The sequence below is a fragment of the Microtus oregoni genome, unplaced genomic scaffold (genome assembly GCF_018167655.1).
Source record: "Microtus oregoni isolate MIOR12 unplaced genomic scaffold, Mior012 000018F_ref0000195, whole genome shotgun sequence".
Classification (NCBI taxonomy): Eukaryota; Metazoa; Chordata; class Mammalia; order Rodentia; family Cricetidae; genus Microtus; species Microtus oregoni.
In genome coordinates this window covers 6,425,339-6,450,613 of record NW_024543077.1, presented here as the reverse complement: position 1 = coordinate 6,450,613, position 25,275 = coordinate 6,425,339, and the positions used below count along the sequence as shown (strand labels likewise).

General features: G+C 47.1%; 1 protein-coding gene across 6 annotated transcripts in view; it reads left to right on the top strand.

The window, feature by feature from the left end:
- Positions 1–24,864, top strand: part of LOC121458759 (membrane-associated guanylate kinase, WW and PDZ domain-containing protein 2-like) — a 1,271,545-nt gene extending 1,246,681 nt beyond the window's left edge. For 3 of the 6 annotated variants that reach the window (XM_041668118.1, XM_041668117.1, XM_041668122.1), the window contains one exon: positions 22,217–24,864. In XM_041668118.1, the coding sequence (XP_041524052.1) occupies positions 22,217–22,767 (551 nt within the window). In that variant the 3' untranslated portion in view covers positions 22,768–24,864. The remainder of the gene's footprint in view (positions 1–22,216) is intronic. The other 3 variants (XM_041668120.1, XM_041668119.1, XM_041668121.1) reach the window with 2 other exon arrangements.
- Positions 24,865–25,275: the final 411 nt, after the last annotated feature.

Here is a 25,275-nt window from a genome sequence, read left to right as displayed (position 1 = left end):
AACAGTTCCGCATGCTGTATAGTAGGTTGCCCCAATCCCACAGAGCTCCTGGGCTCAGATGCATTTAACCCAGAGAGATGGTTGTGCCTCCGTGTCTAAGCCTCACTGACACAGGACCACCTTCAGAACTGGAGAAGAGCTTGTGGACCAATAGCGCAACACATTATGTCTGTGTACAATTCGCTTTGTTCTATGCCTCCTTCCGCGTCTCTCGGTTTGTTTTTAAGCTGCACTAATGCTATTTCTCAAAGAAACAGCGGACCGTACAATCCCATAGCACACTTCTTTGGCAGTTTTAAAACTCCTAAGCCTTCCGGTAACTCAGGACCCGGTTACATCTGTGTGTTTTATTTATTTGGGGGAAGCACAATTAGTCTCGAAGAAACCCAAGCCACTTCTGGGGTTAAGCGGCTCTTCCAAAATCCTATGGGCCTTAGGAGAGCTTCAGACACCACTGAGAACAAGGCCAGAGGGTTTCGTTTGCCCATGGCAGAATGGACACAAACAGTGGCTCATTCCTAAAACCAGAGCAGGCTGATGTTCAGGAAGGAGTCCCCAGCACCCAGAGACTGGCTTCAGAGGCCTGGGTTGGCAGAGCAGACTCCTGTGGTGTTTCCATTCAAGGAAATGAGTGAATCTTGCTGATGAGTTAGCCCTCCTCCTGTTAGCAGCCCAGCCAAGCAAGGACTCCAGGAACCCTTCAAACCCACCAAAGACACCGCAGTCCCCAGGAGGAGGGTGGCTGTGTGTAGCTGAAAAATGGAAGACACAAAAGGAATTTCTGACTCTCTCTCTCCTGAAAAGTGGGGGAGGAACAAACCTGGCGAGTCTTTGTCTCTGCCTAACTGTGCCATGACTCTGCCCACCTGGCGGCAGCTGCCTCTGGGAGATCCCTTGTGTTTAAAGTTGGAACAGACTCGTGGAGAAAGTGCTGTGCCTGGTCTTCAGGACCCCCTTGGCCAAGCAGAGAAGATTCCTTCATATTCAACCCGTTCTTACAGGAGCCATTTCTTTCTTCTTCCCATTTTTTTTTTTAAACACTGACTTAATTTGAAGAATCTTTTCATATGGAAAATAAAGACGACCTAAATGAAAAGGAATGCCAGTTTAAAAACATTGGTCTAAAGCAAGGCAATTTGAATAGGGCGTCCTTAAGGCTCAGATAGCTTTATAGCTAAGGGTAATCTATTCAGGGGCAAAATCGAGTATGAAAATGTGTTCTACAAATACAGTTGTGACACTTAATAAATACGTAAGTGCTAGCAGTGTGGGTTGGGAAAATGTCTTTAAGTAGGAAAACTGGAAAATGCGGACATCTTCTACCTGGTGAATTGCGCTGTTGTGAAAGATTTATTGACCTTTTGCTTGAGTATCATACAGCTTTCATTATCAGTCCCAAAGTAGGAAACGGTATTTGAAAAGAGAAATAGTGGCGTATTTCATAGACCAAAGGGCCATACGATCTTAGTGGGAGCATCTCATTGCCAGGAGCACGAGTGTGTGGAAAATTACAGGTATAAATTCTGAAGTGCGGCGGTGTTCCAATGAGATCCTGGCTACTTGGAGGTCTCGTTTTCCCCTTCAGAACTAAATAAGAAAACATTGAGACATCCTTGTGATGCGTGAGAAGTAGTGCAGTGATGCTTTGCTCTTCCGGGTCTATTCTTAGAGGATGTCATCGGTACAGCCAGACATGCAGCATCCTTCGAACCGGTGCGTTTCCTTAGTCGAGTTCAAATAGGCGTCCCCACCCCACCCACAAACAGGGGTGGAGAAATGGTTTTCAAGATCACTGGTGCTGCCCGGCGACCACCCTAACATCGTGGAACTGCAGTTCTCTCTGCAACCATTGGTGGCAGGGAGAACAAGCACGGAGCAGAGAAGCCCTCAGCAAAGATTTACAGTGGAAGACCCTATCAGAGAGGGATTCGGGCAAGAAGAGCCAGAGCTAGCCAGGTCGGAGCCGTGAGCAGGCAGCAGAAGCAGAGGCCTCGGCCCTTCATGCTCTGAGCCAGAATGGACTGAACCTGCTCTCCCGGTCTTGTCTCTGCACCTGTCTCTCATTTGCAATGGTCCCTCCCCAGGAGAAGCTCGGTGTTGATCAAGTTAGGAATTCAGGTGACTTCTTTTATCTTTTTTACCTCACGGGTCTTTCTGTGTGTGTCCTGGCATGTCCTTTAAATACAAGAGGCACATTACAGGTCTGGACGTAAAACCTTGAAGCCGTTGCTAGTTCTTTCATTTGGTATTAGCACCCCAGAGTTTCCAGTGTTTGTTGGAAACGCCCCTGAAATGATTTAAGACCAAGGACAGACATTTATTTTCAAGCTTCGTCCTTAAATGGATGGAGACTGAGACACACCGTTCATCTACACCAAATTCAGCGAAGCCTACTACCCCCTGGGTTGTACGAGCTCAATGCATTAGTACAGAGAACTAGAAGACACCAAAATCGTGTCTTTTCTGAGTAGTGAGAAATACTAGCAGTCCCCTAGGGAGGATTAGAAAGGCCAGCAGAGACAGAATCTCCCCAATACCTAAAAAGGGAAAACCGGAGACCCCGCCCTTGACTTCCCTGGTGATTGATTAACTAGCAGAGGAACCAGGGAGCCGAGGTGCAAACAGCAGGGCAGATGGCGAGGCCATCATTAGACAATTCAGGGAAGTCCAGTAGCCTTGGACAGACAGCCTACAGCCTTGCCAAAGCTGCTGCCATCCACTGAGAGGCATTCCTGCTCATTTCCTTCCTGGGACAGCAGAGCCAGACACATATATCCAGGGAAGGAGGTCCCATGTCCCATTCTTATAGCCTCCCTTGGTTATTTGTGGGACAACCCAACATCCCAACTGATCAGCCCTTTATTACAATGAGACACGCAGAACACACAGCCGTGGAGGGCAGACTGCAACTCTGGCTTTCCTCTGTATGTGACCTAGATCTGCAAGCAACCACCTAAACCCTTCGCTAGTGACACAGGGTCTTTAAGCGGTGTCATATTGATGATATAACATATTTAATGTTATAAATCAACACACAGTATCAGACCTTTAAATCATTCAGTCCTTATATGTTTTCATTAAGGGTGAACATTCTAATATCAAATTTATGATATCATCTAAGACCTAATATGGCTTAATTCTATTAATAAAAACTAATTTAGAAGTCATTATCCTTTTTAATTACAGATTTTGATTTAGATTGCTCCTGCTCTCCAAGCTGGAAAATGGCCGGCGCCATTATGCCATTGGTCCAAAGCTAATATTGTTCTTTATTATTATTAACACTTTTATAAAGTACCTGGTGGGAAAGGCTGATTAAAAATAACCTCCCCAGAACTCCCCATGCGGCCCCATGATTTGACCCAAGTTAGTCCTATCAGAAAGAAGTGACGATATTTAGCCCCAAATGAAGCCATTTTGCTAATCCTGTCTCCTGATCACAGTGCTTAGCCTCGATAACGCCTATCGAAGACACCTTAGACTAGATAGCCAAGCATCCTCCTGTGCTGTGTCCCAGGAGACCTCTGCTGGTCTCCCGAGCCTGACACTGGGCACGTGATTATCTCTGGTTCTTTCCGGAACTGCCCAGCTTTGACATTACATTCCTAGCTGCACCATTGCTCAACTGTGGGTTCATTTTTCAGTTTCTATAGCTTCCAGTCTGCCAGGTCTGGGGCACCAGACACCATCTGCTTCTTGACCTTGGCATTGATAGGAAAGATGCAGAGCTGCCGAGTGTCCAACTGTGTGAGCATCGCGAGGCTTGGGGACATAGGAACGCAGTATAGGACAGAGGAGATGGAACGTCATGCCTCCCACCCAACTGGTTGTTCGTATGGAATGAGGCTTCCGAGACCCCTCAGCACCCCCTCAGAAGGCAGCTGCAGCTCAGCAGCAAATGAACAGAACACTCGCAGACCTTGAGAGCTAATCAGCCTGTTGCCATAGTCACCAAACACCTTTGATGACAGGAAAAGCCAGAGTGTTTCACAGTGAAGTCAAAGTATGGACAAAGTGTACTTAACCTAGCTCCGGTTCCCGTCACAGAAGCTGTTGGTCCCGAGGGAAAAGGATAAAAAACAAACAAACCGGCGGCAGCCAGAGCGGCAGCCAGAGGTGGCGGACTGTGCAGCTGCCGAGGGAGCCCTGGAGGATTTCCCCCTCCTGCTGCCTGATATGTTAAGAATAGCAGGAAGCGAGTTTCAGATGAGTATGGACATCAATACCAGGCTCTTTTCTTTTCAGTACCATCCGTGCCTTAAGACAGTCAAAGAAATGACCAACAGGAAGGTCGAGGCATCTTGAGGAGTTTATTCACCTGACGCTTATCAAATTGAAGGCTAAGGCACTTTGATTTGCTTCCTTGCTCTTTGTCAAGGGAACTGCACGGTTGTAAATGAAATACAAGTTCAGCTCTGGGTAGCTGAATCTTCAGGTCTCAGAGGGAGGCAAAGAGGGCTGATCCCGCGTGTGTGCACAGACACAGACTTGGTGACAGGGACACAGCAGGCTCTGGAGAACAGCAACATTACTCAGATACATTAGCACAAAAATATATTCCTAAGAAATTCTCCTGTATCTTTATATCTATCACTCAGTGTGTAAGTCTACTAAAGAGCCCAACAAAATGCGCCGTATTTATTTCTTTAGATGTCCTCTTTCCCTAGAACGCCAACTCTACAAGGTCAAAAAAAGAAGGTTCAGCCGGGCGGTGGCGCACGCCTTTAATCCCAGCACTCAGGAGGCAGAGGCAGGCGGATCTCTGTGATTTTGAGGCCAGCCTGGTCTACAGAGCGAGTTCCAGGACAGGCCCCAAAGCTACAGAGAAACACTGTCTTGAGAGAGAGAGAGAGAGAGAGAGGGTTCTAATTCCGGTGGCCGGCATATCACCCTGCCTTGAGGATGGGAATAATTATTCATTGTTTGAATAAAAGGGGAATAAATAAATAAAACAGGGGCCACCGGTCATTATTAGGATGTTTCCCTCTTACATACCTTTGGCTTTTCAGTTTAGATTCATCTTCCACATGAAATAACTGAGTCTTTTCCATTTCCATTTGGCCTGAATTCCTACCTGTATCAAATGACACTAAGGTCCTTTGTCACCTTGTCATTGCCGTTGACTCAGTGGCTACTTCAGTAGGAGTTCCTGTCTGCAATCTGCTTCACACACACACACCTCTGTACTCACACACACTACTAAGAGCAGCAATGTTTCCACTTAGAGATAATAGAATTATAAAGTGGGGTGGGGGCAAGAATATCACATTATTTTGATGGAAGTTTCCCATAAAATAAGTGAATAGAGATCCTCGAAGAGAGATGCATTATATTAAAAACCATACCTTCCCCCATTTACCCTCAACCAAGCCACCCTGGCAAGATGAAAGAATTAGAGGAATGAACTTGAACTTGAACGGGCTAAGACTTCCACACAAGTAACTGGCCTACTGTAGTCACTGGTTTCTGCGTTTGCTTTCAATTAAGAATAAGCTGAGTAAATACATCAAAAGTGCATTCTCCTAACTTTTTGAGGCTCAGACTTGCCCCTCCTAACGTTCATAACTATTTCCTCTCGGCATGCTACGGACACATTTCCCGTGTCCCGGGGAAAGATGTTGCCAAAAATAAAAGATGGATTGGTCTTCACTCGTCCTGAGCGGACGACAATGAGAAACACTTGACCGTGAAGACATTGGCCACACGGCCGTTAAAAACCTTCTGACTTGATGGAGTCATTCCAGCTTAAATGCTGAAAAGGAGGAAGGCACTGACAGCCGGTCCTCCGAGGCAGCCTGGACCCAGCTTCCAGCTTTGTCATTCATTTCAAGCGGATATAAACAAAAACAGTGTTCAACATCTCCACCCCCAGACAGCAAGAGGCCAGCTGTACTTCTAAACTTAAAACAATCCCGTGGAACCTTCTCTAACCCACTGAGGTCAGGATGCAGTTCCAAAGAGCTCACCGCATTGTGCCACTGACTTCCCAGGCCGAATTCCACACGGAACAGACCACTGAGCACTGAGATAGTCTCCAGCCTTTATAGCAATTTCAGTTTTGAAACATCGCCAAAGTGATCGTTTTAATAGTTGAGCCTTTTCTCAGCAAGTGATGGAGCTGGAGAAAGTCCTCCCTCTGTGTTTGGGTAAAGCTTTCTCTGAGCGTTCCCTACAGGACAGTTTTACAAGGGAGGGAGTGGAACTGGCCAACATTTAGCAGTTAGGAAATGAAAGCCCAGAGAGAGGAATGCTTCGCTACAAGGTCTTCCAGGAAGTAAGCAAGAGACAATGTATCCGAACCCAACTTCTGACCTCCAAGGATGCTGTTTTTTCCACCTCATTGTGTCCTGCTGGCCTGATGCCAAAGCTTTCCTGGGTTGGCTTCAGGGGATGCTGGTGTCCCAGCGTGGTGCCTCTGCTGAGGTGTTGCTGAAGCCCTGGCTCTCAGATTCTGGCCACTTTGTCAGACAGCTCCCCTGCGCACTAACAGATATTTCCAGTCTCTGTACTTTGCATCGGTAAGGAGCTGACTCATGTGGGTAATTCCATGAGGTTTAGTCCAGCTGAGTCCTCCAGGGAGCTGGTCCTTTTGCAGACAGACACCAGCGACAAGGGCCTTGACTTAACTGTGCACTGGCTTCGCGAATGTGGGCCAGGCGCTCCACACGACACCATCACTTGCTGAGTTCATTAAGATCTCCCAGGATTCAAAGGGGTGGCAATTATCTGCCTTTCCCCTTGCTGAGAAAGGCCTGGAAGTTTTGGTGACATGCCCTGTTGGGGACGATGACCAGGAAACACAGTCTGTGCCTTGTGGATTCACGATCCAAACATTTAAACCCTGCACAATCACAGTCAACCCAAGCCTTCCTAGCAAGGGTACAGAAGTCAAACACACTATGGGCCACTCCAGAGAATGTTGACTTGCAAAGCAATAACGAACTTGCCTTGGCTCTGGGCCTGCCTCCAAGGTAAGACATGTCTGAAAAGAGATGTCATCTTGGCTCTTTAAAATGATCGCACTGTTCCTCTGGATAATTCATCAGACCTGGGAGTAGAGACAAACAGCAGAGTCCCCAACCACCTGAAACCAAAAACAAGCCCTTCTGATGCTTACTGTTCAAGGTCAACCTTCCTCTGAGAGAGGAAGAAAAGAATAAAGAAAGCGCATTACACTCTCAGAGGTCAGAAGAACTTTAGAGCCCGTGTCTCCAACACTCACAGGTGTTTTCACTGAATCATCTTTGGCCTTTGGAAATAGCCCACACATGAACTGGGGGAGGCGATGCACGCCTGTGACCCCAGCACTTTGGAGGTAGAGGCAGGAAGATCGGGAGTTCAGGATCACCTTTGGTTGCATAGCAAGCACAAGGCCAGCCTGGGCTTTGTGGGGCCATGTTTTAGAAAGAGAAGGAGATGCCCCTAGTAAGAAGATCAGCCTCACTAGGCCTTCATTTTTCTCTGGTCCCCAATATCCTAGAGACCCTGGCCTATAGGAATCTTGAATCTCGCAGCTGTTGTTTTCTCTATACCTGACCCTGCTTTGCCCCCAGGTAGCTCTCTGAGCAGAAGCTGAAGGAGAGACAGGAACGCTTACTTACAGAAAATTTATTAAAGGAGCTCTCCCAAGGACCAGCAGGCGATGGGGGCTGTAGGCCCCCATCTCAGCCCACCAGCTGCCTCTCAAAGGGCTAGCCTCCTGGTTTGATAAGGACCACGATGAGCAAGCTTACCACGAGTCAGGCAGAAGCAGCCTCTTTGGCTCTGCTGCCTGTCCAGCAAATCCCTGTGGCAGCAATCTTGGCGGTTTGTCTTTCCATCCGAGCTTTCTTCAGTGCACAGGGCTGCAGACGAGAGGCACGTGGTCTCTGAGTCACCTCTCTCTCCTCCCCCTTCATGGCTCCCAGCACTCATCCCTGCAGCCAACAGACCCATCTGTGGCATAAGGACAAGGAGCACAGTGAGCCTTCTGCAAACTGAAGGTGCAGAGTGTGCAGAGTGGCGACAGCTTATTCCGGCCTTGGAAATTACCTCATACCCCTGCACAGACAATTAGCAAAAGATCTCCAACTCCTCCTCCTCCAGTTGGCCTCTTTTATATAAGCATGATGCAGGCTGGGGGTCTTTTGCCAATCTGGGCCCACCAAGACAACCCAGTGAGGTGACCTAGCCGACCCAGGCAAAGTAAAGGACAGCTGTGTGTTTGGAAGTCTCCGGGGGTCACTCAGCCGCTTTCTAGTTCATTCCTGCTTACTTACAAACGTGACCCAGCAGTAAATCACACGTCCTCCCATCGGGGTCTTTTTGGAAAATATATACAAAAACAGTCCCCATCCGCCAGCTGCAGTGGGGTGTCACAATATGCCTCCAGACATTTGATATTATTATCATTACTGCACCCATTATTATTACTGATAATGACTTCCCTGGTCAAGTCTAGATCAGAGCAGCAGCAGCAGGGCTGGAAGCTTCCCTCTGAACGACTCCACCCAGACACTAATGTGAGGATTAGTCTGTCAGTGCCTGGCATAGTATCCGCAGGTCACTTAGAACCTCAGCCCTCAGAACCACAGACTTAGAAGGCAAGTCTGAAGTGGCAGCCAAGCCGTGAGCTTGTAGAGCCCTCTACAGAGGAGGTGGGAGAATTCGCAGTGCCTTGGTTACTCATCCACTGGGTCCTGCAGGCCTTGAGGCTGAGCAGCCATGAACAGAGGTGTTGCCCTTGGGAAGCGGCCACTTTGGTCGAGCAGTTTCTCTGGCTCCTTTGTTTCCTGTGCCTCTGAACGCCTCTGGCGTAATCACCGCACCTGTTGTCAACTCAAAGTGATCGCTTAAACGACTCAATCAGATCGTGCCATGGGCTACCACTTCCATTTATTATGATTTATTGCCTGTTCAGCACCAACGTGCAGGGGTACCTTCGACAGAAGACACGCCTTGAAAATGCTTTTCCTTTCTGCTCTGGGGGGCCCTCAGAATAACAGCAACCGCTGGGAGGAAGGGAAAGATCATCCGAGCTGCAGAGGGTCAGCGGCTAAGGACAGCTAGAGAAGGAGGTTTAATTTTCCAGTTGACAAAGAACAGAATTCTTTTATTGTGACTGGTCCTTCAGCTGACCTAGAACACAGCAGTGTGATTAAAGAGAGGGGACTCCTGGCTTTCACAAACTCAGGAAGCCATTTGTCACGGCTCCGTGAAAGCACAGAAGGCAGGAGTCGGGCGTTTTCATCTTCTGTCCCGCACTGAGCCTCCACAGGGCACTTTAGAGGCTGGATAAATGGTTTTTGAACTGAGTCATGCTTGAGAGATACAACTACTTACTTTTCCCATTACTAATAACATCTGCAATTTAGGACCTGGCGTTGGTGGTTGGGGGCGAGGGTTGTTGTTTTAACTCTTTGGTCAGTTGTTTTGTGTGTGGGCGGAGGTGTGGGTGTGGCGCACTGTCTGTTTAAGCGGAAGGGAGACTCTGTCACCAGTGCTAGCTGAGATAGCGGGGGGGGGGGGGGGGGGGGGGGGGGGGGGGGGGGGGCTGGATTCCACCACCCTGAGCGATGCTCTGAATGCACCATCTGAGTGGTCTTCTTTGTTCTGCTGACCACAGAGCAGGAGTTACGTTGAGTTTAGAAGCCCCCTAAGTAAACAACATGCTCTCTTTGGGGCTTAGAAATAAAACTTAGCAAGAGAAACCTCAACTTTCTCATTTTTCGTTGATGTTGGTGGTATTTTGGGTCTGTCTGTTTGTATATTTGTTTGCTTTGGTTTCTCGAGACAGGGTTTCTCTGTGTAGACCTGGCTGTTCTGGAACTCACTCCACAGCCACTTCCTGATGAGATTCAATTTCGTGGGCAATCTATTCTGCATGCAGCAGCCACATTGGCCTCCTCTTTTTGTTTTCGGCAGGTGCGCACCACAGTGGCTTTCATTAGGCTATCTTATACAAGCTTGGATAGCGTTGTATCTTGATCATATTTGCTTCCATCCATTGTCCTCCCTTGAACTCCAAACCTGTGCCCTTCCTCTTCCCAAATAGTCTCTCTTTTGCTTTTCTGTAAAATACATAAATAGATTAGACAGATATATGATAGATAGACTGATTGATTGATCGATCGATCGATTCTGCATAAGAGAAAAAATACAGAATTTGTCTTTCTTCCCCCATTACTCAGTCTTGTCTCCCACTTCCTCTTCTTTAGACCACTTTATGCTCTATGGTCATACTTTCTACTTTGATGTATTCAAATGCCTGCTTATTGTCACCTTCCCCATCTAGATGGGCACCCACACTCCACTGCCTAAACTTTATTTTTCTTCTTTGTCCCGATTCATATCAGACTCCTATCAGTCCCTACTTGCATATTAATTTTCTACCTTTTGCACTATGGTGGGAGGGCCCGTGAAGATAGAAATACCACCATTTCAGGAGTCCATTTTCAGCGTACAGAGCTACGGAACACAGAAGGTAGAGGCTGAATTTGTCGAATTTAAAAAAAGCAAAGTGAAAGAGAAGCTGGGAATTGGGTCAAAGGGTGGGGAAGAAAAGAAAGGCTTTTCGAAAGGAAAGCTGGCAGGGCTGGAGAGACAGTGCTGCCCTGAAGATCACTGGCTGCTCGTCCAGAAAGCCCGGGTTCCATTCCTGGCATTTCCGTGGAGGTGTGCAACTGCCTGTCAATCTGGTTCCGGGTAACCAGTTGCCCCCTTCAGGCTTCCTTAGGCACTACATGTACACATTACACAAACACACGTGCAGATAAAACATGCATCCACATAAAAAGAAAAGAAAAGGGGGAAGCGGATAAGTAACAAGGTTGGCTATTGAAACACACATTGTTTCAGGACAACCGTGCTAAGATATGGTACTGCGGTTTCACAATCCGGCTCTAGACGAAAGGCTTGGTTTCCGCTGCCTGTCTTCCGCTTTAAACATGCCAACAATATTTAAAAGAGGGGCACGCTCTTGGTCTTCTGTAGTCATTCTGACAGAGAATCACCCGTTGCCCCTAGAAGTTACTTAGTCTTGCTCCTGAATTCTATCCATGAGCCATTCACTGAGGAGCCGAAAGCCTCGTAAGGCGGAGTATTTGAGGAACCCTGAAGGTGGGTGTAAATTTAGTCAGAGGTGGGTGTATGTTTTGTGAGTGACTCACTTCCACTCCCTTCTTTGGCAAGATGCAGCAATGATTGGTTACCATCAATCCTTGTACCCCAAAGCCAGGCACCTGTAGCTAATAATTTTCAGCTCTCTGTCACTTCAGATGGGACTATATTTCTGTGGTAGAGAACATGATACTTGAAAGGTTTTGAGATTAAAAGTACCTTTCAGAGACTGAAGTAAAACCTCTTTAATTCAGAGTCTTCTAACTCTGCAAACTCAGAATTTATCATCGGTTTCAGTGGGCTGAAACTTACCTTGGTCTGTGGCGAACAACTCGGAAGGAAGTTACTAAGCCAAATAGTGGGAGAAACATTAGCTAAGATGTGACCTGAGTCCTTCGCCTGACTTCATACAGGTTTTTGGTGCTGTTGTTTTTCCCATTTTTAAAAATTGAGGTGCAATCCACATATAAAAAAAATTGACTATTTTCATGCCTATCTGTAAGGCATTTTTTTCAAAATTACATATATATATATATATATATATATATATATATATCACAACTGTAACCCCAGCACTTAGGAGGCAGAGGCAGAAGGATCAGGAAGTCAATGTCTTCCTGAGTTATGGGCAAATTCAAGGACACACTGAGTTATCTGAGACTTACCTCAGAAACAACAGTAAGCAATAAACAGCCATTGCAATCGTGAACACTCAGCTACCATGGATGACTGTACCGAGTCTGCAAAGAATGGACCCACCAACAGTGTCAGGCTTGGGTAGGGGAGGACTAGGGAGCCCTGCCCAACTGCTGAGGTATTTCCTACTGACAGATTCGGGGAAAGGGAAGTCATTGACTTCACGTTGTATCCACCGGTGACCCCACTGGACTCTAAGGGCTAGTCCTCAGGCAGTGATCACACAGGTCCTCCTGTTTAGATTGAACAGGTCGCCAGAGAAAACCAAATATCGTAAGTGAGGGTGGGGCAGGATGGGAGGAGGGGTTGATGGAAGTGAGAAGGGGAGCAAAAGGTGGGGAGGAAATGTAACTGTTCTGTACTATATAGACTTGTATGAAACAGTCAAAGATGTAACAGTTAGTACTAATGTTAAAGCAACAAAATAACCATCATCACTGATCCAGATACAGACCAGTCCCACAGACCCTAACGTCACCCTGGCCCCATAGCTAAGCTCCAGGGAACTGTCACTGAGTTTGCCAGTTTGAGAATGTCAAATAAATGTCAGTTATATACTCTGTCACCTTCTGAATCAGGCGCTCTTTTTCGTTGAACATAAAGCATCTGAGATCCGCTTGTGTTTGGGGTATATGGCTAATGTACTTCATTTCATAGCTGAGTAGCAGCCCACCGTGTTTATCCATTCCCACTTGATGGACATCTGGGCTGTTTCACTGGTGGTAAAAACTCACCATAAAAATATAAGTCTCCATAAAAACCCGCACAAAGGCATTTATGCGAATATAAGTTCTTAGCATCCTGAGACAAGTCCGTTGGATGACAAACAAGTGTTTAACGTTTTAGGAAACTGACAAACTGCTTTCTTAAGTAGCTATTCATTTTCATACACAGCACAGAAAGGTTGAGCAGCCGTGGTCTCAGTTACCAGTACTGTTGCTTAGTTCTAGCCATAAGGTTGGGACACAAGCAACTCTCCTTAAAGTCCCAACTGAATGGCACTGGCCATTTTCATGTGCTCATCTGCTACCCATATATCATCTTGGTAAGGGTCAGTTCTTACCTTTTCCTCACTTTAAAAAACTAGGTTTGTTTAATCCCAGCACTCGGGAGGCAGAGGCAGGCGGATCTCTGTGAGTTCGAGACCAGCCTGGTCTACAAGAGCTAGTTCCAGGACAGGCTCCAAAGCCACAGAGAAACCCTGTCTCGAAAAACCAAAAAAAAAAAAAAAAAAAAAAAAAAAAAAAAACTAGGTTTGAACTATCAATCTGATAGCAAGTCCATGTGCGTGTGAGCATCATGTGCGTGTGAGCCTCATGGTCCGTGTGTCTGTGAGCCTCATGGTCCATCTGCGTGTGAGCATACACACGGTCCATGTGCGTGTGAGCATCACAGTCCATGTGCGTGTGAGCATCACGTACGTGTGAGAATCACGTGCGTGTGAGCATCACTGTCCATGTGCATGTGAGCATCACGTGCGTGTGAGCATCACGATCCGTGGGCGTGTGAGCATCACAGTCCATGTGTCTGTGAGCCTCATGGTCCATGTGCATGTGAGCATACACACAGTCCATGTACGCGTGAGCATACATACAGTCCATGTGCGTGTGAGCATCACGGTCTGTGTGCGTGTGAGCATCATGTGCATGTGAGCATACACATGGTCGTGTGTGTGTGAGCATCACGGTCCTTGTGTCTGTGAGCCTCATGGTCCATCTGCGTGTGAGCATACACAAGGTCCATGTGCGTGTGAGCATCACACTCCATGTGTGCGTGAGCATCACGGTCCATGTGCGTGTGAGCATCACGGTCCATGTGTCTGTGAGCCTCATGGTCCATGTGCATATGAGCCTCACGGTCCGTGTGCGCGTGAGCATCACGGTCCGTGTGCGTGTGAGCATACACACGGTCCATGTGCGTGTGAGCATCACACTCCATGTGTGCGTGAGCATTACGGTCCATGTGCGTGTGAGCATCACGTGCGTGTGAGCCTCATGGTCCGTGTGCGCGTGAGCCTCACAGTCCATAGGCCTCACTCCATTTGATCCTCACAATCTGGGAGGGAAGTAAAACAGGTTTCATTTCATGTTGCCCTGAGAAACGGAGGCTGAGAATAGTTAGGTGGCTTGCCAAGTTCACACCAGGAGGCAGTACTGGAGCCAGAAGCAAGGCTTCCAAGTTCACACTCTCCACAGTTGCTGACTCAACTCCTCTCTACCTTCCCTGCCGTATGGCCGCTTTCCCAACTAACTCCCAGCTCCAGCGGGTCTGACCCATGCTTCACCTGCCTTCTCCGGGGCCCAGCTGCCAGTGAGTGCTTGGGAGATGGTCTATTAACCAACGGTCCCCCTGGCTTTTCTACTACCTCGGAGACTTTTTTAAGACAGAGTCTTTCTTTGTACTCTATGCTGGTGAAGAACTGGATTCCAACTTACTGCAGTCTTTCTGCCTCAGCCTCCCAAGCCCTGAGTGACATAAGCCGCTCCACCAGGCGACTAGGGTTCTATTTCTTCGTTGTTATTGGTGGTAGTGGTGGGTTGGTTTGCGTGCTTTTGCAGTTTAAGCAGTATCTCTTCCTGAACTGTGTTTGCTGTTTCGGAAGATTAGAGTAGAAGGGCTTGGCTGTGAGCTCTGGGTTATAGGGTCCTTTGCTCCATTCTCACTTACTAGCTTAGTGGTCCTGGCAAATTTCTTCATTGATTTAGGCTCTGGTTCTCTAGCCAATGGGTGGGGAGAGAAGCACCACAGTTCTCAGAGCTAATGTGAGGATTGCAAGGTAACATCCATGATGCCCACAGCCAAGTACCAACTCCTAGAAAGCATCTGCTGGGCAGTAGCTCCATCCTTAAGTGCCCGGCCCCACCCTGAGGACTGCCTTTCTGTCCCGGAGGAGCTCATGTGGTACCCAGGGGCTCATCTGGTGCCTGGGTGAAGCAAGTGTAGCCACTTCAGAAGTAAAAATGTTACAACACCCAGTTCACACCCCCAGTAGTGAAGGCCATAACAACAGCTCCAGATTGGAAACAGTGCCTTAGAAAGCGTTGAAAAACAGCAGAATAATTTATTTGTTCAGAAAATATTAACATACAGATTTCCTATTTATATTTTGTTACAAAAAGTGATGGTTTGATGGACCCAAATCAACCTGCATGGTTTAAGCACCATGCTTGCAAAGCTTTACTTGACCAAATGACTTTGCATTGCTGATCTTAATTATATTTCTATTTTTCTCCAATAGTCTAAATTAGAAGCAAACGGATTCCAGTATAGCCACATCTGTTCTCTAGCGCTAACCGCCTGTAGAGTAGAGCAAGACGTAGTACCAAATCCGCGCATCACTCTGCAGGACAATTTTAGCCAGTAAAAGAATGTGTGGGTCAAATTCAGTGTTCCTAATATCAAATGTGAGTATTTTCAACTCAATCCTAGCCCAAGAAGTGGCAGTAAGAGTATTTTTAAACATATAGCATTATCCCCACCTCTAAAAGATCTGTTATTGTCTGTTGAGCCCCGCCCCCCCCATATTCCCAGCATTTCCACAGCTCAAAGCTCCAACCCTAACGACTGCCTGAGTCCAGTGTTCAGATAGATGACATTTCAGAGTCCGCATTAGGAAAAGCAATAGATCTGCTTCTGACGGCCACTTCAGACGGAGTCTGCTCATCGCTCCAGAAGCACAGACGGGTCCCCATTTCTCAGTGAGAACTAAAGAGAGCAAAGGCATCGAGCAGCCGTGGTTAATGGTCAGGAAGCCATTCGGCATCCTTCTCCATTACCCACGGCTGTGCAGCCTTCAGCAAGCCTGTTGGCCTTCATTTCTCAGTCTCCTTCCCTGTAGTACGTGTCTGTTTGTACGTGTGCTGTGAGTTCAGCTCATGGTGCCTGGCGCTCCATTAGTGTGCCTCCGCCAGAGCTCCTGTAGATAGATGTTAGGAGTAGTACCAACAGCAGCCATGTTGTTATTTTCTCCTTAATATCCTGAGCTAAAAGGCAAGCTCTGCGTCTGAGCTGGGTACCAAATAGCAACCTAGGGGATGCAGCCATTCAGAGGCTGGCCAACCCTGAGGCCAAGCTGGAACCTCCGAGGCTATATCTATGGCTGAGTAGTAGATGACGAGCTCTCTTTCTCCTACCTCAATCTCCGAGTCCCTTTTGAGAGTCCCCCCCCCCCACCTCAGGTCTCAGCAAAGTTTCCTGTCAGCTCTTCCTTGACTTTTAGTCAAATTCTCCACCACAGAGACACAGCTCCAGCTCTCTTCCTTCATGCATCTTGTGTGCGCCTCAACTGTAGAGCTACTTCACTGCAGATGAGAGCCGTCTAGGCAAACAGATGCTGGTTTACTACAACAGGCAGTGTATTCCGAGCAGATCAGATCCTGGGCTACTGCAGTTGGGGTGGTGTTTCATTAAATAAGATGTTGAAATACAGTTCCCATGTACAAGAGGTTTACAAGGGGGCTTTGTATGTGTGCATGCATGCCTTCCTATGAAGATCACAAGACAGCTTTGTGAAGTTGGTTCTTTACATGATTTCTAAGCATCGAACTTGGGTCTCCTGGTCTACACAGCTCCAAACGCCTTTCCCTGTCTGATCACCTCACCAGCCCGTGGATATTTTTTTCTTAATTTCAGCATATAAAGTGAAACTTAATTTCTTTATATTGCTGAGCTCCTACAAGGTAATTCAAGAGATCATGCATCTTTTATCTCGAAAATACCCATGTGTGCATAATCTGTGCTGTATATAAAATATATACTTAGATATTAATTGGTTTGTGTTCTACGAGAGATGGGAACGCGGTCGAGATGAAAGCAGGAAGGGAGAGGAATGTGCTCCTAGCTTAAGAAGAGGGCCTGTTTCTCTTGCCACGTAGTGTAAGGCATTTGGGGTCTGCTGTTTTATCTGTGACTCTTTAGGACACTCCCTAGCACAGTGGTCAGTGGCTGCAGGGACAGAGCCTGTCAAATAGTTGATAAGATTAACAGAAAAGAACATTTCTAAAATCTCAAGGGAACGCACTCTGCCCTGGGAACCAGAGCTTCTGCCTGCCTGCTCCTTAGTCAGCCGCCATGAGAGGGAGAGCTGTCCCCAGCTCTCTGTGGTCTGCTCCCTCATCGCTCACCTCTCTCTCTCCCCCAGACCTATTTTCTCTCTGACATTGCCAATTCTCCACCATCTTCACGCTCAAAACAGGTACAAGTCACAGACACAAACGCACCCTTGACAGAGTATACTTTAAACGTGGCCCTTTCGACCTAAAGTGTTTCTTCAAGTAGGATTGGTATTTGGTTTCAGGCTGTCTATTTCTCTTTCATTCACTTACCAAATATTCATCAAGCACTCATTATTGGGGTCAAGCACTGTGCTGGTTTTTAAGTCCACGGTGACTAACGAGGTCAGTGCGGTCACTGTCTTCACGAAACGTGTAACTAGTATTTGAGACTGTTGTCAGTCAAGTAAATAGCAAAAGTAGATAAGTACTGTGAGAATATAAAACCGGATGCTGTTGAAGAGGCATGCTTACTATATACATTGGAGCTCTCTGGGATAACATTCAAGAGCACCCTGAAGGGTAGAGGAGAACCCTCCAGTCAAGCAGCTTGGAGGAGAGCCTTCTACAGCAGGCGGGGCAGCTGACAAGAGCACCCCCAAATGAGCTAACTGCGTTTGAGGAACTAAGCAGAGGGCATTTTGTTTGGGTGGGTGGGTGAATAGGGATGAGACTGTGGAGAATGTCAGGACCTAGATACTGCAGGCTTTTACAGATTGTGCTAATTATTATTATGAGTTTTACTCTAAGAGCAGCAAGAATTGGCATGATCCAACTTGTTTATCAAAGTCGTTGTCACTGATGTTACGTGGAGAGTCAGTGGAGTTGCTCAAGCACAGAAACAAAGAAAAGAGTAGCTGTGACAATGGCCCAGAGGGTGTAGGACTCCCCTCTGTATGCTGTGAATATGCCTTATTACCATTGGTTAATAAGGAAGCCGCTTTGGCCTATGGCAGGGCAGACTAGAGCAAGGCAGGAAATCTAAACAGAGATAGAGGAGGAAAAAAGGCAGAGTCAGGCAGTCGCTGCCAAAGGAGAAATAGGCCAGAGCCTTACCAGTAAACCACAAGCCTCGTGGTAAAAATGTAAAATAATAGCAATGGGTTACTTTAAGATGTAAGGGTTCGTTAATAAGAATACCAAGTTAATAGGCCAAACAGTGTTGTAATTAATATACTTTCTGTGAGATTATTCGGGTCCTAGCAGATGGAAAACGAAAAAGCATTGACATAACAGTGCCCAACGTAGGGCGCCAAATTATAGTTGTATCAAAGAGTTTCACAATAGCCTGGAATGGAGTGTAGCAAAGGTTTATTTATTTGGGAATAAACTCACAGTCAGGGTAGTGATCTGCTACCTCTGTTGGTTTGGGAACCGGGAACCAAATCCAGCAGAGAAAAAGGGGCTGCACACGTTTTTCTTCTGCACTTAGAGTGCCTGAGACCACTCCCAAAGTGGGCCGGTAGCTTAACGGCCATTAGCTGCAGGAGTTCCCACGACACTCAGGTGATGTGAATTTCTGCAGTTCCTTTGTTTTAAAAGTGTTCCCTGCTCAGGGCCTGGAACCAAATGGCTTCCTCAACGCAAGCCAGTGCTTTGCACAGACAGGCGGTGATTGGTGGTGGCTCGCCATTTATAACATGTCTCTGAACAGGGCTGAAATTCTGGAAGTAGCTCTTGTAGACCAGGCTGGCCTCGAACTCACAGAGATCCACCTGCCTCTGCCTCCCGAGTGCTGGGATTGAAAGTGCGCACCACCATAGCCTGGCCCTAGAACGTAGAACTTCTATAGTCTCCCCAAGGGAATATGGGCCACTAGTGGCCTCCTTTTAAATGTGACTGTTCTGATCATCCTACATTAGCTGCATCCTCTAGACACTGCCCCTTATCTTAAATTACATTAGTAAAAGAGAAGGCGAAGTCACCAGAGCCTATTAGTATACGAAGATGGGACTAATAAAACAGATGCATTGGATTTGTGAGATCAGAAAAAGGAAGCGATCCAGCGTGACATCCACCGTCTACCATGGAGAGAGGGAAGGGTTCCAGTTTTTTAGTTATTGCAGATGGCAATACATTTTTCAAGGAGAGCTATCAAAAAGGCAGATGGATTACACGGCACGGAGTCATTGGGTAGAATACAGCCCCGCAGTAACATTGGGAGCTTTGTATACAAGCTTTACAAATAGAGGAGAGTGCCCCAGAGAGACTGTGGTGGGGGGAAACTACCTAAGACTAAAGCCCTAATAAGGTGTTGGAAAAGAGGATTCAGGTGAGGAGCAGGAGACTAGGGTGTCATGAAGTTATGAGTTCAGTGTGCTTACGGAAATACTTGCCTGTGTGAGAATGTGGTATAGGAGGGTGGAGACACAGAGGTGTCCTCTGGATTTGACACAAAAGTATCACTGAGTTGGGCAGGGTACGAGAGGAAACACGAATAAAGTGAATTTGATTCTAGCCACTGCACCTGGGACATTGTTTGAAACAGAGCAGCTGCAAAACTCGCAGCAGGCCAGGTTTCAACTTTGCAGGATGTACCCAGTTACAGCTCATGTTAGAACACCTCAGAGGAGATGCTGAGGAGACATCTTCCTCAACCACGTGATACATGTGCAGGATCGCGCACCCTAACCTGTGCTGGGCCTATCACCCTGCACCCTAACCTGTGCCCGACCCATTACCGCGCACCCTAACCTGTGCCGGGCCCATTACCGCGCACCCTAACCTGTGCCGGGCCCATGATCACACACCCTAACCTGTGCCGGGCCCATTACCGTGCACCCTAACCTGTGCCCGGCCCATGATCGCGCACCCTAACCTGTGCCGGGCCCATGATCACACACCCTAGCATGTTCTTGGGTCCTTGATCACACATTTCAAACAGTTTTCAGGTCCGTGATCACACACTTTTGCCTGTGCTGGTCTCAGGACCACACACCTTAGCCTGTGCCCAGGTCCATGATCACGTACCTTAGCCTGTTCCTAAATACAAGAAAAAAAAAAAATGAAGTTGAGAAAGCAAAAACACATGACCTAAAGAAATCAGTCCAGGGAATCAGAAATTAGGAATCAAATTACTGAATTTGAGTAATTCTTTCTCTGTACATCATGATGTCATGAGCTTTAGACTTTGAAAGATTAGAGAAGGGGGTCTCCCCGTCCCAAACCCTCTCCCCCTGTTAATGAGGTGCCTTATGGAGCCCCACAAGCTCATGCCTGTGTGGGTACTGCGTGTCCAGAACTGAACTATAGAGTTCCTTCATTTAAAAATAAAAAGATATGCACATATAAAGATTAAAGCTCCTGAATATTTTACTTTATACGCAGTTAATTTTAATTTCTGATTAATATTCTTAATAAGTAGTAGCTTAGGACACAAAAACTAAGCATTCTCCTTCAGTTTTTAATCACTTTATAACATTTCTTGAAAAATCTTTTTATAGTAAGATTTGTATTTGTAGATAAACCCATCCTTAGCTTTTCATAGGGAGAGTTACTGGAGACAGGAAAGAGGAGAAGGAGAAAGACTAAGGCTTCAGAAATGATTCCAGACCCACTAATACTTTTCACGGTCTGAAGAGAACCCTCCTGTTCAGTCTGGCACTTTTCTCAGTCAGTAAAAGGGGTAAAGAAACCCAAAATGGTAGCCATTCTATAATTCTATAAATTTGGCCATGCTACTTAACCTTTCTTTCTGCTTCAATTCCTTCTTCAGGAAATGGTATAAGTAATGTTGGCCCTCTCCCTGGGTCTCAGGAGAGATCCAAGGCCAGCTAATCGATGCTACCACATGTGATTCAATGGGGAAAGAGTTGCTAACATACAAAATGTCACTGCCATGGTCGTGGTCAGAAAGGGCTGTTCACAAACCACGAAGGTCTTTAAGTGGTGTGCTTCGCTGCTTACGGCAATATTTTCCCATATTGACAGATGACCACTCTCTATCATCTGTTACTTTGATTTTTAATGCTAGCCTGCAGCTGGACATGCTCCTGTTTTCACTGACACACCCGTGATCTGCGGTGTAACAATATGAAGAGAAGGAAGCTGACACTGTGCCCAAAACAACCTATTCAGATTTCACATCAGCGGAGAAATATTTGACAGCTAATTTAGTATCCTCAAGGTGGTCAGAAGTGTTGGGGAAAAGAGCATTTTTCCTCCTCAGCTAAGTCACTATTAGAACTGCTCTGTAAACATTCTCAACTTTTCAAACCAAGCAGAGTCCTGGTATCTGTGGCCTGGAGACACACAAGGTCACCTCTGACCCCTGCTACTCAGGGATCACCAGCTACTCAGAATTCAGTATGAATGTGGCATCTATGTTCCTTCACTCATATATCAGTTCCTTGGAGAAAATTACATCCCAGAACGGTATTGCAAAACTCAAGGCTTTTCAAAAGTCATGAGGCATACCGCTCACAAATACCAAGGTTCCTGTATTGGATTTCCCTGCATTATTTTTGCCTTAGGGTAAAGAAGTTCGGGGTAATGTTATATTGTTCGTGGTCATAACTAACTCATCTTTGATTTCTCACGCACCTGTTCCCTACTTGGCTTCTGGCCAGTGTTCTAAGTCATTTCATATATATGTTGTTAAGTTGTTTTAAATCCTTTTTGGAAGTAAGCACAGTAAATCTTCAATAGATGTTGAAACTAGGCTTTCTAGAAACAGTCTCGTTTATCTTAGTCTAGGAGTTATCCATCTTAAAACTACAAGGAGGGAGGAAGGGAGGGAGGGAGGGAGGGAGGGAGGGAAGGAAGGAAGGAAGGAAGGAAGGAAGGAAAAAATCAAAGACAATGATTTTCTTTTTCAGGCAAAATAGTAATGATAGTTTTCTGATGAATCAATCCAAAATCCCAAAATTATCAGGCAATAGCTGAGAACTATTTGATTTGAGCGACACCTAACGGTGGAGAAAAATCACTCGCCAGACTCTTAAATCCTGGCTTTTAACCATCTCTCTTAGAATCCCTGGGTGCTGCTAAAAACAAAAGAAGCGGCTTCGCCGCTGCTGGCCAGGGACACTGGGCGATGTGTAGTTTCATAACCACCATGGAGCTGAGAGCCATTGGTTATTGTCAAGTCGGTGTCCCTGCTAGACTTGACACCGAATTAGCCCAGACCGAGGCGAAGGGATTAGGCCCGAGCTGTGCCTTGAACCCTGTGCACCGAGGCAGGCCGGGGTCGGGTGGGGAGCAGAATCCCTGGGCGCGGCTGGCTGCCCCCTTGGCAGTGATGGGTGCTAGCGGGGGGGGGGGGGGAGCCCCTGAGAACAGCCTCCAGGCTGCCAGTCCGGGTCTCGGACAGGGGGGTGGGGAGCTGGAGCAGGGGCCGTGGCGCGCCCTAACGCTGTGCTTCGTGTCCGCAGACGAACCCCACGCCTGGAGCGCTGCCGCTGCCGCCGCCCCAGGCCTGCCGGAAGTAGGCGTCTCCCTCGAAGACATCCTCTCTCCATTCTCTCCATCACATCCAGCCCCACCCTCCGACCCTTCCCCCCAGAGAGGCCCAGACCCGACTTGGGATAGCCAAAGGGAACGCGACGTTAGGAAACCAAAGGAGCTTGCGGCCGGCGGCCAGAAGAAGCAGCGCCTGGGGGAGCAGAGGGAGCGCTCGGCGAGCCCGCAGCGCAGCAGCGCGCGCCCGAAGCTGGAGGAGGCGCCCGGCGGCCAGGGGAGGCCCGAGGCCGGCAGGCCCGCCTCGGAGGCAGCCGACGGGAAGGAGGCGCTGCGGGGCCGGCGCGAGGGCCTCGGGGCCGAGGCCAAGGGGGGCGTACGCCCGGGCTCCCGCCCCGCACCACGGCCCCCGACGGGCGGCCCGGCGCGTAAGGCGGCGGCGGTGGCGCCGGGGCCCTGGAAGGTGCCAGGCTCGGATAAGCTGCCAGGCGCCCTGCAGCCCGGCGCCTCGGCCGCGGGCAGATGAGGGGGCCCCCAGGCGCCTCCACGCAGGCCACTCTTCCCGGCTTCCGTCTCACGGCGTTTTAATTTATTTTCACTGTCACACGCAGAGATCCACGCGAGACGCCGAGGCCCGGGAGCATCGGTGGGCCGTGCGACGCGCGTGGGCGGCACGGCGAGGGGTGCGCGAAGACCTAAACTGATCCTAAAGCCCCCCTGGTTCCATGGTGGGAGCTTTGGCAGCTACGGAAGAACCAAAATCACGCAAACATCACAGAGAGACAGTGCGGTGTAGCTTTAGTTTCAAAAGAGAAAAAGAAGTCCCCCCCACTGCATGAAGGTTTCGGATGTCATCCAAACTATATCAAGAAACTGGACAAGTTCAGAGCAATCACAAACTGGAATATCGCCTTAAAAAAAATAATCAAACTGCACGGAGCAAGTGGAAACTGAGACAAGATTATATCTTTTAATTGATCTAAAGTGTTGTAAATAAGTCGTTCTTGACATATCTAGACAGGGGTTAAAGGGTTTCTTTGAAACATTCAGAACTGTTCGCCCATGACGTTTCCATGGCTCACCCCCGGCATCTACCAACGGTATTAGCACCGTTCCCTGCCTACTGCGGGATGTTAGATACCTAGTGAATTCACTGGTGGAATGCCGTTTTTACTGCCATTTCTGTGATCAAGTCGCATTTCTGTACATTTTCAGTGGTAGGGGAAAAAAATTGTATCCTAGGGAACAGTTTGCCGTAAGTCAGAATTTTGCAGGTTAGCTCGTAGATCTTAATTGGTTTTCCTCTAAAATATGAGTTTTCTAAGCAGAAGACCACGACCTGTTTCATCGAGATTGGCAACGCTGCATTTCCTTCCTGAAAAGGCTTTCCTGTCATGCCGGACGCAGAGAGATAGGTGGCTGCTTTGTTAGCAATGTTCTATTTTACCTACTTTATTGTCTTATTTTAAGACTTCTTATCATTACTTCCTTGGCACTTTTGGCAAAGCATTTGTCCTATGTTTCTCAAATTAGAATGAACCTCTAATATTAAAAGCGTTATGATAACTAATTTATTTTCATTAAAGAACATGAGTCCTTTGGCATTCCTTTCCGTTTATCTTTCCTTGTTTTCTCTCCCTTTTGCTTGCATTTGGTTTGCTCTCGCCTTGTACAACATTTTCTACTGCACTAACAGCCCTGGACGATCCTTCATGTTCCCTGGTGCCCCCCGCAGTAAAACCCTCAAACGCTAGTTATCCATTGGCCCTTACTGTAGCTGTGCGTCTTAAGAGGCAGAATGTGCTTTGTTTGAGTGAGGTTTCAACCCTCTCACAAGTTCCAAAGCCAATAAGACTCCTCGTCCCTCTGTGCTGGTAGTAAAGTAGGTAAAAGGGGAACTCAGATCCATGCCACCTGGTCACCCAGAAAAGCTGTCCCAGGTGAGTGAGTCTCCCCTCTCTTTGCCACCTGAGCACCACCGAGTTTAATTCCCCGCAGACAGAGGGATGGTGTTTGACAAGCTAGTAAGGTCAAAAGCCTCTTGTGAAGGGTCTTGCAGCCTGTAAAAGTAATGTCCAAAATTAAACCCATTCATCATCAACAAAAGCACAAACACATGTAGTGGTTTCTACTTTGGGTTTAATCTCAATTCGTCTTTCTCCCCTGGCCTAGAAACCCAGTATAGTTTGCCATTAATTTATTGAATCTGGTTTCGGACAATGCTTCTGTAGTGTAGCTGCACGTCCTGGTACTGTATCTTCTGACCTTTATTTTCCACGTCACAAAAGGAAAAACAACGGAGGTTACGCTTGCATAGACTCTGATGCGCACAGTTCACAGCTACGACTGTGCAGCAATCGCTTTATGCGGCTGTAATCCTTAACCTGTGAAGACAGCACACCATCTAAATCTCATTCCCAATAATCCTTCTGTGTAGTGTTAGCTGTGAATTTACCCTGTACAGCTGTATCTCTATAAATATAATTCCATGTATTAATAGTCACAGAAAGACTGTAAGTGAGCAACTATTTTTATGAAACGCACCACTATGGATAAATTAACTTTTACAGAAATCTTGTTTACTGTATGATATTCTAAAATACTGTCAAATAAAATATATATCCAAAAAAAACTTTTCTTTTTCCAACTATATAAACTGTGTGTTAATTTTAATTCAGTAAGGACCAGACGTTTTATTTGTTTGTTTGTTTTGACTTTTCAAAATAGGGGTTCTCTGTTGTTCTGGCCTCAAACTCAGAGACCCGCCGGCATCTACTTCCCAATTACTTCAAATTATGTACCACCATCCTCCCCTCCTTTTTTTTTTCTCTCTTTTTAAAGCTGCATTTTTTTCCCTCTAGATTTCTGAAGTATAAAAAATGTTAATTCCCCAAATCAAAGTTCTTTTGAGACCTCATATGGATGCAGTGGCAACAGGTGGAAAAGACTCTTTGTTTTTTATTTATTTATTTATTTATTTATTTATTTATTGAAAAGACTCTTTGGACTCAAGTAGACAAAGGAATCCAGTTAG